The 14,467-nt window shown below is 45.4% G+C and overlaps 1 protein-coding gene across 1 annotated transcript in view; it reads right to left on the minus strand.

Annotated features, from left to right (window-relative positions):
• Nucleotides 1-457: 457 nt before the first annotated feature.
• Nucleotides 458-14,467, minus strand: part of LOC107573536 (GTPase IMAP family member 6-like) — a 38,709-nt gene continuing 24,699 nt past the window's right edge. The window contains exons 5-6 of the mRNA XM_016259970.1: nt 713-772; nt 458-570 (exon numbers count right to left, since the gene is read on the minus strand). Of these exons, the coding sequence (XP_016115456.1) occupies nt 458-570; nt 713-772 (173 nt within the window). The remainder of the gene's footprint in view (nt 571-712; nt 773-14,467) is intronic.

Here is a 14,467-nt window from a genome sequence, read left to right on the forward strand (position 1 = left end):
ACTTTTTGGACGCTGGCGGTGGGGCTGAATTATAATGAGGCTGTACTTAAGGACCTCCTTAACATCTGTCTGGATAATCCTTTGCCCCAGTGGGAGGTGGAAGGACTCGAGATCCTAGACTTCTGGGGTTTCGTCAAGTATCTCCAGGGTCGAAGTCAGTGGGCAATACCAGGCCAATCAGAACCCTTCTGCAGGGATTTTCCCACCACCTCTATCCTTCAGACTCCCACTAAGCGGCGGAGGGTGAGAAGGAGGACAGTAAAGCCCGCTCCAGTCCGGGAGCTCACAAGATCTGTTTCAGGGCCCGCTCCAGTCCGGGAGCTCACAAGATCCATTTCAGGGCCCGCTCCAGTTCAGGAGTTCTCAGAGCTCATTAAGGAAATCACTGCAGTCCGGGAGCTCACAGGGACAGTTGCGGAGCAATCGACTTGTCCTGTTGTAGCCGTTGAGGCTGGTACTAATCATCTGAAGGAGATTCACTGTCAAACGCAGCTCTTCCTAAGATGAAGTTTCCCACTTGGCTGTTCTCTGACACACTCTTACCAAGAAGAACAATCCTCAAATCACTCACTGAAACACACAACACACATGATGTTACAGTATGTCACAATGTAATGGGTGCCTGTAAAATAATCAGCACCCTGAAGTGACCCTTTAGGTGGCTCAAATATCCTGTATAGTGTCTCTGTGTATCAATGAAGACTAGACTCACTCTCAGGAGGCATTCTGGTTTTGTTGTCTCCTCTCCTGGCAGGAGGAATATGGGCAACAGCTGCTGAAAAAATTAAAATGTAAATTATATTTGATTCCTATGTACAGCACATTAATCCCACACCTCGCATAGTAAAAAAAAATAAATAAATAAATGATAAAAAACCAAATACAAGAAAACGTCTCAGGTTACGTATGTAACCATGGTTCCCTGAGTAGGGAATGAGACACTGCGTCCTCTAGGCGTCGCTATGTGAAACACCTTCAGTGTGACCGGTGTCTGAAGCATATATCTAAAAACGACAATAGCATTGGCCGGCGACAGCCTATGACGTCACTACCGGTGCGACTGTAGTATAAATAGGCGCCGGGAGAACACGTCATCTGCTTCTTCGTCTGAAGCTTATGTCTTAAGCATGGCAGGAAACCTAGAGGAAACTCTGGGGGTCACTATGGGGAACAGTATACCCATGCCACCATGCTGAGGGGAGTGCATGCCAAACCACATGCGAGCACTAAGTACGAACTCTACCAAAGCTTTAAGGGAGATGCCCCTGGGACGTTAGACAGCTGTCAGTGACATTATCCCCTACGGCCAAAGGCATAAGCTAGATACCCCAAAAAACATACCTGTTAGGGCCAGAACTCCTGGGCCCGGGATAGAGCTCAAGGCTTGGAATCAGGAATAGATTCTTTTAAGGGAATACGACCAAGTGCCTAGAATCGTACTAGGTCTTGGCCTGTCACACAGGGGCTACCACTTGCTCGGCATGAGCTTGCTGAAGGAACTGTCTCAACAGACCCCTAGTAGCAACACCCTGTTAAAGTAGGTATCCGAAGGATACACAAGTGGAGTGGTGCCCAAGGTGGAACCGGGGTCTAACCGACTCAAGAAAGGGCACGAAGCCGCCACGCGTAGCCCCTACCATACAGGATTTTAGAAAGAACACAAAAAGTTTAATGTGCGAACTTACCACAGGGTCGATTTTAGAGAGTGCACATGGACTTCGCATGTGCACTTACCATATCATGGATTTTAAAGATACCATTCTAAGGGGCCCTCGTGGCACTCTGAAGGAGCAGACCATAGGTGGAAATGGCGCATCTCAAGAACAATACATCTGAGAAGCACCAACTCATCCTCATGGTATAATGCTGGAATGGCTAGCAGTAAGTTACCTAGCTGAGGGAGTATAACACCCAGCTCTCAGCCGAGAGGGGGCTCGACCTACAGCATGTTCGTTAGAAATCCTGAAGGGTAAGCGTACTGCAAGCTTAGCCAAAAACTCAGCGCATCAGGGAGGCAGAGGAAGGGCCTAGTTTGCCTGATGTTGCCGGTTCCAGGTGCTCTGGGAAAACAGAGAACTCATCTCTCCACGTGAGAGAAGAACTCCGAATTCAGAAAAGGTAAAAAAAAGTAGCGTGCTCATAGGCAACCCTCTGATAGAGGGGAGCACTGCTAAACACTACCACGGGAACAGCCCACGGAGCAAGGAATTCAACTCCTCAGAAGGGGAGAGAACTCGAACGCTCGGAAGAAAGCACCATGCTCATAAATAACCCTCTACAGTGAGGGGAGAGATGCTTTAAAAGTGTATCAACAGAGACACACTAGTTGTGTGAAGCCCAAGGTTAGTACGCCAACTCAGAGAAAGGGAAGAAGGCTAACAATGCGTAACCCTTACCATACAGGATTTTAGAAAAGTGTGCAGAGTGCTTAGCGTGCACACTTACTACCATGTGGATTTTAGAAAGTGCACAGAAGCTTAGCATGTGCACTTACCATAGTATGGATTTTATAGAGATCTGCTCACAGATGCCCAGAAGTCCTCAGCCACTAAATCGGGAGTGGCAGGCTCAAAGACAACCCTCTGAGGTGAGAGGAGCACTGCCTGACTTGACCCGAAGAGAGGCAGCTTATCAGGGAAGCACCCAGCTACCTGATGTCACTGCCATGGAGCAACTCCTAGCTAACCTTCACAGAGAGGGGAGCACTTCTTAGCTTGACCAGAAGGGGGCGCTAGATTAGAAGGGGTAACCCAGCAGGGCCCAATAAGAGACAGTCCACTGGTGCAGCTAGACACGGTCTCATGCTTTCTATCTCGACAGAGAGCGTGGGTCCCATATAACCAGACCCGATAGAATCTGAAGAAATAGTGGGACCCAATAACCATTTATGCGTATAGAGCTTACTACTCCTCAGAGCAGAAACATAAAGGAGGGGTTTCCCACAGAAACACAAATCCCTCTCACCTCAGGGAACGCAGTGTACTCCAGCCCACTCCACAGAGGTGTGATTATTGGTTTAACCCTAAGGGCAGTGTGACAGTGAGGACCACGGGCCCGACCGTCTATGGAGCATTGAACTCAGAGAACATGCATAAAGGTTAAGGAACAATTCAAATCTCGGGAGACCTCTCAGGGTGAGAAATGAGTAATTCACACCTGGCCAAAGAATAGGGAGCATGTCGCGAAGCATGTACTCAGAAGAGTACTAGCCCACGAGAAGGTCCCACAGGTCCTGAGGTTGCAGCGTTATACTGGGGACCTGATGCTGGGAGACTTCCTCAGAAGCCCAGGCTGCGTGTCCAAGCCCAAGATGAGGGCTATCACCAGCCTGGAACCAGAACCGATGAGTGAAACCATCACTGTAATCGGTCAACAGCAGCAGGTCCTGCGCTAGCAGGAGGGTCAAACCTAAAGTCAGAAAAACAGAACAGGTCCGAGTAGCGCAACCATGGCTCCCACACATGAATCAGGCTCATGATATAGGCTGGAGGTGAAGTCCGAAGCCTGGATTCTTGTGGAATGAAGGATTTAAATGCAGCCGAGCACATCTTGGCCACATCTAACCCTAACCCTAAAAACCTCACGACCACTGTCTCGACGGAAGTGCTGAAAAGCTCAGAAGGGGAAACCGGCGCATCAAGAAGAAAGCCTTTCTCTTTCGACCTGATAACCACCAGACTCACCCACAGATGTCTCTCCATAACCACCATGGCTGCCATTCTGCCAATGGCAGTGGCACCCTGCTTAGCGGCACGGAGAGCAAAATCCGTGGTGCGACGCGACTCAGCAGCCTCATCAAGGGATAGACCCTGCCTTTATCCAGGTCTTTCAGCAGATCAGCCTGAAGCACCACCATGGTGTGCAATGAGACCTGACCTGCTTCCGTGCCTTAAGAGAAGATGTCTCCCCCATGGAGAGATGGCAGGTCAGCGTCTCTTCAACAGGTAGCATCTTCTCATAACCATTCTCACGCATCCCCTCGATGTTGGCGTAACTAATATGCTGGAATCTGTGGATGTGGGACGAGAATTTTGTTCTAATGCAGTATAAAGATATATAAAGGACATGATATAAACCATCTGTCCAATAACTGCAGACAGATCCACACTATAAATTTCCTATATAAACAAAATGAAATTACCGATAGGGAGAAATTTCCCGTCAGGTCCATGTTCTCACAACAACGCAACGAACGGCATGCATTCAGCTATCCGCGGGAGCTAAACATGCTCCGCCCAACCGCTAGATTACCTCGGAAATCAAGCGCGAACAGAAACTGCTGCCACGAATGCATTGCTATTCCCGCGAGAGGCAAACACACCCATGCAAACACTATCTACAAACTCTGGTAAATGGTGAAATATTCACATCCCCTCAGTAGTCCTACGAATGCATCACAATGAGCACAAGCCACCTCCTGTGAAACGAGTGCGTTCAATTCAAGCTTATCCCTCACAAGAAATAAGCAATGAATGCAGAGCGCATCCAACTCCCTCGAGAGCTGAACGCGCTTGCTCTTCACCACACACACAGCACGCGAGCTGTGTGAAATTGCAGGTATCAGAGCAAAGCCTCTGGCGAGAAACATGCACTCCTAGTCGTGTTTAGCTTAACGCTAACATAAACAAACGGTCAGTGAAGACGAAGAAGAGGATGACGTGTTCTCCCGGCGCCTATTTATACTATAGTCGCACCGGTAGTGACATCATAGGCTGTCACCGGCCAATGCTATTATTGTTTTTAGATATATGCTTCAGACACTGGTCACACTGAAGATGTTCTCCCATAGCGACCCCTAGAGGACGCAGTTCGAAGTTCTCTTGAAAGGGAACAAACAACAAAGCTTTATTTATAAACTAATTCAAATTCAGTATTTCCAGTAAGCAGCAGTTCTGTGAGTGAAAATTCCTTGTTGAGATCAGAGGAGAATGGCCAGACTGCATCAGCTAATAGAAAGGCAGGTTTGATCATGTGGATTGGCACGTTTCGCCACACTTCTAAAAACATTGAAAAGTATGCAGACACAATCTGCAGGGTCATTAGTAAGTGCACAGCGGATGTTGTCCCGGACAAAATGATCAAAATCTACCCCAATCAAAAGCCATGGATGACCAGTAAGGTTTGTGCTGCTCTGAATGCCCATACAGCTGCGTTCAACTCTGGCAATGTGGTAGAGTATAAGGCAAGCTGTTATTCCATCAGAAAGACCATTAATATGGCGAAACGTAAGACAACCAATCAGAACATGACACAATGAACAGAGGAACCAATCCCAATCAGACAGTGACAATCCGTGGCCGTGACAAGACAGTCTGTGAGTTTGTGAACGGCCTCTGTGGCCGTGACAGGGCAGACCGTTAGTTTGTGAACGGCCTCCGTGGCCGTGACAAGACAGTCTGTGAGTTTGTTAATGGACGCCACCACCTCAGGAGGTTCTGCAGCGGATGCCGTCTCCTCTGGAGGTTCTGCAGCGAAATCATGCACAGGAAAGGCCTTTGGAGCAGACTCATGGATAGGAAAGGCCTCAGGAACAGACTCATAGGCAGGAGAGGCCACTGGGGCAGATTCATGGACAGGAAAGGCCCTTGGTGCAGACTCATGGATAGGAAAGGCCTCAGGAACAGACTCATAGGCAGGAGAGGCCACTGGGGCAGATTCATAGACAGGAGAGGCCTCTGGAGCGGACTCGTGGACAGGAGAGGCCTCAGGAGCAGACTCGTGGACAGCAGAGGACCAGGACCACTGGAACCATCACTGTTGTTGAGAGTGTAGGGACCACTGGAATGTCAGCCGCTCTCACTGACATCAGTGGTGGGTCCATCACACTAGCAATCAGTCTTTTCAGTCCTCGACCAAGCTCTGCATTCGCATGAGCTTGGGCACTATAGCCCCCCCCAAAAATAATCCTTAGAGGAGAGGCTCAGGCGTGGTGGCCATCTTGGCCGGGGACTCGGGCGTGGCGGCCATCTTGGCCGGGGACTGAGGCGTGGCGTGAGCAGACTCTGAAATGGCGGCCATGTCGTGACGAAAGACTGGAAGATCCGTTGAGACATGATGAGACTCTAGAAGGCCAGCCATTTTGTGAAGAGACTCTTGTGTGGCGGCCATCTTGCGATGAAGCTCTTCAATGGCGGCCATATTGTAAAGAATCTCCTGAGTAACCGGCATGATGTGAGCAGGCTCTGACTTGGCAGACGTGACGTGAAGAGGACTTGGCGTAGCAGACATGATGGGAGCAGGCTCTGGTTTGCAAGGCGTGACGTGAGCAGGCCCTGGGGTAGCAGACATGATGTTATCAGACTCTGGCTTGGCAGACATGATGTGATCAGGCTTTGACTTAGTAGACATGACATGAGTAAACTTCGACTTAACTGGCATGATGTGAGCAGGTCCTGGAGTAGCAGACATGACGTTAGCAGGCTTTGACGTAGTAGACATGACGTTAGCAGGCTTTGGGTTGGCAGGCATGACGTGATCTGGCTCTGGAGTAACTGGCATGACGTGAATAACACCAGACAAGACAGTCGGGACGTGAGTATGCTCTAGTGCAGAGGGTACAGCACAGTTGCGGGGCTCCTCATCCGCAATTCCCACAGTAAGAGGTGACCCAGCCAACAACAGAACAAAGTCAATATATCTTTCCAGTGACCAACAAATAGTTTCCCCTGGCAAACTTGAACGAAGGGGTTCATCGACACCAAAACGAAAAATGTCTTTAAGGGTCACATCATTAAAATCCACAAAGTGACATACCTCACAAAAATCGGCCCCATACTCCTCTATAGCCCGGCCGCCCTGACGCAGGCAGAGGAGACGTGAAACTGCTTGGTTCATATTGTGGTCGTGTATTCTGTAACGAATCATCTACTGAAGGCGAGCATAAGTGAGAACCCAAGTGCAGTTTATTTACAGTGTGATCCAAACAATAACCCATGACTTGACATGAACAGACTTGACTTGAACAGACTTGACGAGGCATGAACAGACTAGACTCACCGACAGAGGGTTACAACTTCAATACACGATAAGACACAATGGGAACATGATGGCTACTTATAGCAAACAAGGAGGGTCACATGACATGAACAAACCAATGGGAAACAAGACACATGACTAAGACAACCAATCAGAACATGACACATTGAACAGAGGAACCAATGGCATGAATACATGAGGGCAAGGGAAGCATGACACAAACAGGTACATTACAAGTACTCTCTGACAAAGCACTCTGACACAAAACAAACCAAAAAAAGGATGAAACAATGGTACATATCGGATGAAGAATACTGTTCCGCCTTTAATTCTTCAACCATCTCAGGTGACGAGGGAAGTGGACCAACTGAAGCCAGGGAAAGCAGTGGAGCCGGATGGTATTAGCCCCAGACTGCTGAAGACATCACATACCTGTTTAATCTGAGCTTGTACTTGCAGAAGGTCCCTGGACTGTGGAAAACATCTTGTCTGGTCCCTGTTCCCAAGAAGAGACACCCTACTGACCACAATGATTATAGACCTGTAGCACGTACTTCACATATTATGAAGACATTTGAGAGACAGGTCCTCTCTTACATCAATGCTAGCGTGTCTACTTGCATGGATCCTTTACAGTTTGCGTATCAGCCTTCTATTGGTGTAGGTGATGCTCTCATTTACATGTTACAGAGGACCTATGCACATCTGGACACTCCTGATGCATCTGTAAGGTTCACATTCTTTGACTTCTCAAGCACCTTCAATACAATTCAGCCTCAACTGTTGTGCGAACAGATGAGGAGAATGCAGGTGGATTCATCACTGGTCCTGTGGTGTACGGACTATCTATCTAATACTATTCTGAGTAGCACAGGAGCACCACAATAAACAGTTTTGGCCCCTTTTTTGTTTACCATCTACACTGCAGACTTCCAGTATAATACTGATAGCAGTTTCCTCCAGAAATTCTCTAACGATACAGTAGTTGTCGGCTTAATTAAGGGAGATGAGGAGGAGGAGTTCAGAAGAACTATTAAGGACTTTGTAGACTGGAGTGACCACAACCATTTCCATCTTAATATCTTAAAAACCAAGGAGATGGTTGTAGATTTTAGGAGGAAGAGGACAGAATCAATTTCGATCACCATCAGGGGCATCGAGGTGGAGATGGTCTCCAGCCACAGATACCTTAGTGTGCAGCTTGACAACAAGCTAGACTGGAAGAGACATATGGAGATGGTGTATAGGAAGGGTCAAAGCCGACTTTATTTCTTGAGGCTGAGGTAATTTAACATCAGCCGTCCCTTATTGTGCAGCGTCTATCAGACAGTGGTGGCTAGTGCTCTGTCCTTTGCTGTGGTGTGCTGGGGAGAGGGTGCCCACATGAAACAGAGTCTACAAACCTATCAAGAAGGCTGGCTCTGTTGTCGGTATATATTTTGAAATGGTTCAGCAGGTGACAGAGAATACTCTTTAAGCTGAGATTGATAATGAACAATCCCTTACATCCACTCCATGCTCTGGAGGTGATCAATAGCAGCACCTTCAGTCACAGACTGATTGCACCAGTCTGAGCACAACAGAAAGTCCTTTCTATCAGTGGCTTAATGTGTTGTGATAATAATATGAATTACTGGTACTGTATACATAGTAAAGACCTAGTCCGGTCTAGTTTTGTACTTATATTATTTGCAGTCTGGAAATGACTTGTTTGTTATGTGTGGTGCTGTGTTTTGTGTGTTGAAGCTGCCGTGGAAATGTAATTTATTGTAAAGGATCAATAAATTATCTGCTAAAGTAGCAAAGACAAAAGAAATTAGTTTAGACTTGAGAAAAATAATTGTTAAAGGGTTAGTTCACCCAAAAAAAATATTATCCCATAAATTACTCACTCTCAAGTCATCCTAGGTGTATATGACTTTCTTCTTTCAGACGAATCCAGTCGGAGTTATATAAAAAAAATGTCTTTCAAGCTGTTTAATGCCACTCAGCAGGTGTTGCATGCTTCAGTCCAAACCAAGTTAAATAAACAGCGCCCATCCATAAAAAAAGTATGTAGCGAATCGATTGTAGCGAATCGATGCGTTTTTGTAAGAAAAATATCCATATTCAAAACGTAAAAATCACTTTAATGTAGCTTGCGCTCACTGTTGTACATGGAAGCAGTTCCGGGAGGATGACGTATGAGTTCAGCATTGCGCATGCGCCACTCAGAAGTGACGCACACAGCGGAGAGATCAAAACAAAAAAACAGTTACTAATTAGAAGTACAAAACGAGAATTTGTAAAGAAGAATGTTAGAGAATTTCGATATAAGCCAAGAGGAGACTGGTTTTCCTTTGCTAAAGTAAGGAAACTTTGCTTCTTTTGCTCCTCTTAACAAACGTTGGTTTTCACGAGACTCACCGGCGCATGTGCAGCGCTGACCTCATACGTCATCTGCCCGGAACTGCTTCCCTTTACAACAGTGAGCGCAAGCTACATTAAAGTGATTATTATGTTTTGAATATGGATATTTTTCTTCCAAAAACGCATCAATTCGCTACAGAAGACCTTTGTGTTTTTTGGACTGAAGCACTGCAACACCCGCTGAGTGCCATGAAACAGCTTGAAAGATCAAAGACCATTTTTAATATAACTCCGACTGGATACGTCTGAAAGAAGAAAGTCATGGGTAAGTAATTTATGGGCAAATGTTAATTTTTGGGTGAACTACCCCTTTAATGCTCACAAAGGAGGAGAAGGATATACATATTTATCATGTCTCAACGAAGACGGTCACTAGAGCCCTGCACAAGAATGGACTGCAAGGTTGCTGACCAAGAAAAATTCCTCCTCTGAAGAAGAGACACATCCAAGCTAGACTGAAGTTCGCCTAGGAGAACCTTGAGAAAAATGTTGCATACTGGAAACATGTCCTTTGGTCAAATGAGACAAAACTAGAGCTCTTTGGCCATAGAGATGTTGCCTATGTTTGGAGAAAGAAGAAAGAGGCACTCAACTTAAAGAACACTGTTCTCACAGTGAAACATGTCAGTAGGAGTAAAATGCTTTGTGGATGTTTCAGTGCTTTTGGAACTGGGAATCTCGTTAGGGTCGAAGGAACAATGAAAAAGCAAGACTACGACAAGATTTTGAAAGACAACCTCGGGCAATCAGAAACAAATTGGACTCTGAGCTTCCTTGTCTAACCAGTACCAGGTGCTCACACTTAACACTGGCGCTCCGCAGGGATGTGTGTTGAGTCCTCTCCTGTACTCCCTCTACACCAGGGGTGCCCAACCCTGCTCCTGTCGATCGACTGTCCTGCAAAGTTTAGCTCCAACTCTAATCAAAGACACCTGCCTTTAATTTTTAAGTGATCCTGAAGACCCTAATTAGTTGCATCAGGTGTGTTTGATTAGGGTTGGAGCTGAACTTTGCAGGACAGTCGATCACCAGGAGCAGGGTTGGGCACTCCTGCTCTACACATATGATTGTGTGGCTACCAATAGAACCAATATTACTGGGAAATTTGCTGATGACACAACAGTGGTTGGTCTTATCACTCATCACAACAACATTGCATATCGTGAGGAAGTACAACGGTGCCAGGAAAACCATCTCTCTCTCAACGTTGCAAAGACTAATGAGCTGATAGATTTTAGAAGTCAGAAAGTAGTAAATGCCCCCATCAATATCAATGGCGACATAGTGGAGAGGGTCAGCTCTTTCAAGTTCCTTTGCATACACATTACGGAAGAACCAAACATGAACCTCACACATACAGAACAATGTGAGGAAGGCACAGCAGCGCCTTTTCTTGCTCAGACGATTGAGGAGGTTAGGAATGAGCTCACCTATCCTCAGGACTTTTTATAGCTGCGCTCTTGAAAGCATCCTAACTGAACGTATCACAGCTTGGTTTGGGAACTGCACTGCCCTCAATCGTAAAGCCTTGCAGAGCGTAGTGAGACCGGCCGAATACATCATATCCCTTCAAGATAATTACATAGAGCTTTGATGACAGTCTTTGCTCAGGCACTTTACTTTTTTTTGTGACAAGATCAGTCCGTCCGCTGGTTTGTCCAGTTATGCCGTCCCATCATGCAAAACCACATGACTTTTTTTTTACGTTCTATTCAGTAAAAGTATTTCCATTGTAGTTTGTGCATGTTTTCTTATCAAATAAAATATTTTTAATCTGACTTAAGTTTGTGTGCCCATATAATCTTAGCATTAGTGGTAAACAGATTTGGCTTGATGTCTGCAATGGAGGGCTCAGGGAGACTATTCTACTCAAGCTCTGATAGCCCCCCAAAACATACGTGCCAAATCGGACAGCGAGCGAAAGTTACTAAATTAAAGGGAAATGTCCTCTTAAGGAATCCAAGATTATTCGAACATTCGGAAGCCCCCAAAATGATGGCACTATGGCGGTAGTATCAAATGAAGCGGGCACTGCAGTTGCAGCGTCAAATTAATCAGGCAATGGTTGAACTGAATTTCAAGGGGCAGCTATTTAACTTAAAGAGAGGAGAGTGTTAGATGGGCTTGCGGGTGGGTAAGGATGTAGAATGACATCTGCCGTGAGACCAGTGCGAGAAGTCATTGCTGCGGAGGTGAAAAGCATACTTTTAGATGCCAACTTCATCTAAAAAGAGACAATTTGAATTCCACTATAAGTCAGCTGTACCAAGACAGTAATGACTATTCAGCTCAATTCTGATCAGTAAAAATTAAACTGCATGCAATGACAGAGCAAAGCTCGATCAAGTTTAGTTTAGCTATGGGCAGCTCTACTGAAGACAGTAATAGAAAGTAAATGCAAATTCCATCTAAGAAATTTGTAGGGGGAATTCACTGCCCCGATGGAGTTGTCCCGATGGAAGAAAAGCTAGGAGGCCCATTCTTTCAACGATTGAGCGGAGGGAGAAATCTCTGCTGCAGCATTTAAGTAACACGATTTTATAATAAAAGCTGCTGTAGAACAGAGTAATGAAGTAATGTAATGCAGAAATGTAACAGGTGAAATATTAAGTACTGATAATACAGGCCATTTAAGGTATCTTTCTTCACATGCTAAAGTTTGTAGTATTACAGTGAGTGACTGATGTTTAGTTAGCCTGAACCAAGAGGACTATCTTCAGAAACATGTGAAAGAAGATGGTTTACGCATGGCCCACTGAAAATATCCGTAATCAAACGTAATAAACACTTTTCTCTCACTTCTGTTATCTGTCATACGCGGAAGGCATTCCAGGGGAATGCCTTGCGATCATGTTCTTCTGGGTTTGAAGGGTGATGAATTCCAAAGATGTTCTGACTCGATGATGATTGGGAGTTTCTTCCCAGTGGAAAGTGAAAAAGAGCTAAAAGAGACATCAGCTGAGATCCTAGGATCTTTGGTGAATGTAAAGACAAGGCCGGAGCCTGGTGCAGACTTAAGAGTTGCAGAAGCGTTCTAGCTCACATCCTCATCTTCTCAGAATCTAACAGAACCGCAGACTGACTGACTATGTGTTGGAGCCCAAGGGGCACGCCTGCACTGGCTCAGGCTCTCCACACGGGCCGCAATCAGAAGACTTAGCAGAAGAAGGCCTGGGCGGAACTGTGCGTGAGCCTTTTAAGGTCTGAAAAGATTCACACTTCTCAGGATGGGCTTGTCCAATGAGAAAGGCTGAAATTCCAAGTGGGAGGTTGGAAATACTGGGGAGTTTTATGACCCTTTGTGTGAGAGCATGGTAATTTGCATATGGAACTCGATTGGGTGTTGATGCACAAACTACTAAAGATTCTCAGAACACTAATATGTTGCCTATGTACCAACATATAATATACACTCTCGTTTAGATAATCAGAAGACAAATTCATAGATACTAAACACGGTATAGGTAAGATTACATGAACGAGTCGTTCTATCATAAGCATGCATAAAACAGTATACAATACAAAAGACCATATACAAGAAGATAGTAATCATACACAATGACCTGGGGATATGCATGATAGGAAGGTCATAGAAAAATGTGTCTATGAATTAATGAAAGAAGTCGTTTCCTATAGCAGTATGTGTCTGTTTTAGAGAGTAGTGGGGAAGATTCTCTCTACATACTTTTAGGTCGTAAAATTGATCCGGTCTGGCTGAGGTGTCATGGTTGCCATGGTAACCAGGGGCCTGGGGTCGTTCGCAGACATCCTGGCACCCATAATGTTTATTGGGTGAAGGGTCTGTGACTATTTATTTAACTAATGAATAATTGATTTGTTAAATCAAATGAAAAATGGTGTGTCTGATTGGTCCAAATGCTACAATAGGAACACCGCTTAGGCATCAGATCATTCAAAAATGCTTCGGGATATAAAGGGGAATTGCTCGGAGCAGCTACTGGGCGCGGAAGGAGCGACGGATAAGCATTTGGTGAGCAATTTCTATTTGTGTTTGTGGGAAATAGATGTTTGGGGTGTGCAAGTGTGCCTGAAAGAGTTGACCGTCCACATTCCTATGTTAAGAATGGTAACGTTAGATTTCCAGATGAAAGTGGTTTAGCTGGCATATGAGTAACGTTTGGAGCTGAAACGGCTGGGTGTGCGGGCGCCTACCCGGGCGGGAGAAGCGTGTTCGATGAAGGCGGCTGGGCAGATCTGCAGAAGTCTGTTGACGGGCTCGATTTCCCTTGTTATAAACTGATAGAGGAACCGGATTAAGAGTGTCTTTGCAGAGCATTGTTTGTTGGATGTGAAGTGCTGGAGTTCGTCAGGCTCGGACACTGTTCAGGGACAGGGTGGGGACAAACGCCGAAAGAACTAACAGCGGAAGTGTTAAAAGGCTGTTTCTATACTCTGATATTAATTGGAAGATTAGATGGGCTTACTCCTCCCAAAATTACGTTAATAACTTCACTTAATAAAGTGGTTAGGGTTAAGAATTTTTGCAATTTTGTACAAAATAAAAGCTTTTAAAAAAAAACTTCCTGGTTAAACATTAGAGCAATTTTTTTCAGATTTTATTTAATATGGACAAAATCGTCCACAAATATTTTTTTTCACTCAAAAACTGAGGTGCATGAGCTCAGATCAGTGAGTCCTATGATTAATCAAATACAAAAATAAATACAAAACCAGTCCTAATTAAAGGGGTCATATGATGCGATTTCAATTTTTCCTTTCTCTTTGGAGTGTTACAAGCTCTTGGTGCATAAAGAACATCTGTAAAGTTGCAAAGACTAAAGTCTCAAATCCAAATAGATATTCTTTATAAAAGTTAAGAGTCAGCCACGCCCCCCTAAAACGGCTCGTTCTAACACGCCCCCACATGTCTACATCACTATGTGGGAAGATTTGCATAATGCCGCCCAAATGTTCACGCAAAGAAAGAAGGCGTAACTTTTATTCTCGCTGTAGTATTGTTGCCGCCGCTGTCATGTTGTGGAGACGCTGTGTGTTTCGGTGTGAAAGCGAAACTACTTTGTTTGTTCCTCAAAAAATGGACACGACTAGAAATCAGTGGTTA

Source organism: Sinocyclocheilus grahami, unplaced genomic scaffold (assembly GCF_001515645.1).
Source record: "Sinocyclocheilus grahami isolate Dianchi unplaced genomic scaffold, SAMN03320097.WGS_v1.1 scaffold1970.1, whole genome shotgun sequence".
In the NCBI taxonomy this organism is placed as follows: domain Eukaryota; kingdom Metazoa; phylum Chordata; class Actinopteri; order Cypriniformes; family Cyprinidae; genus Sinocyclocheilus; species Sinocyclocheilus grahami.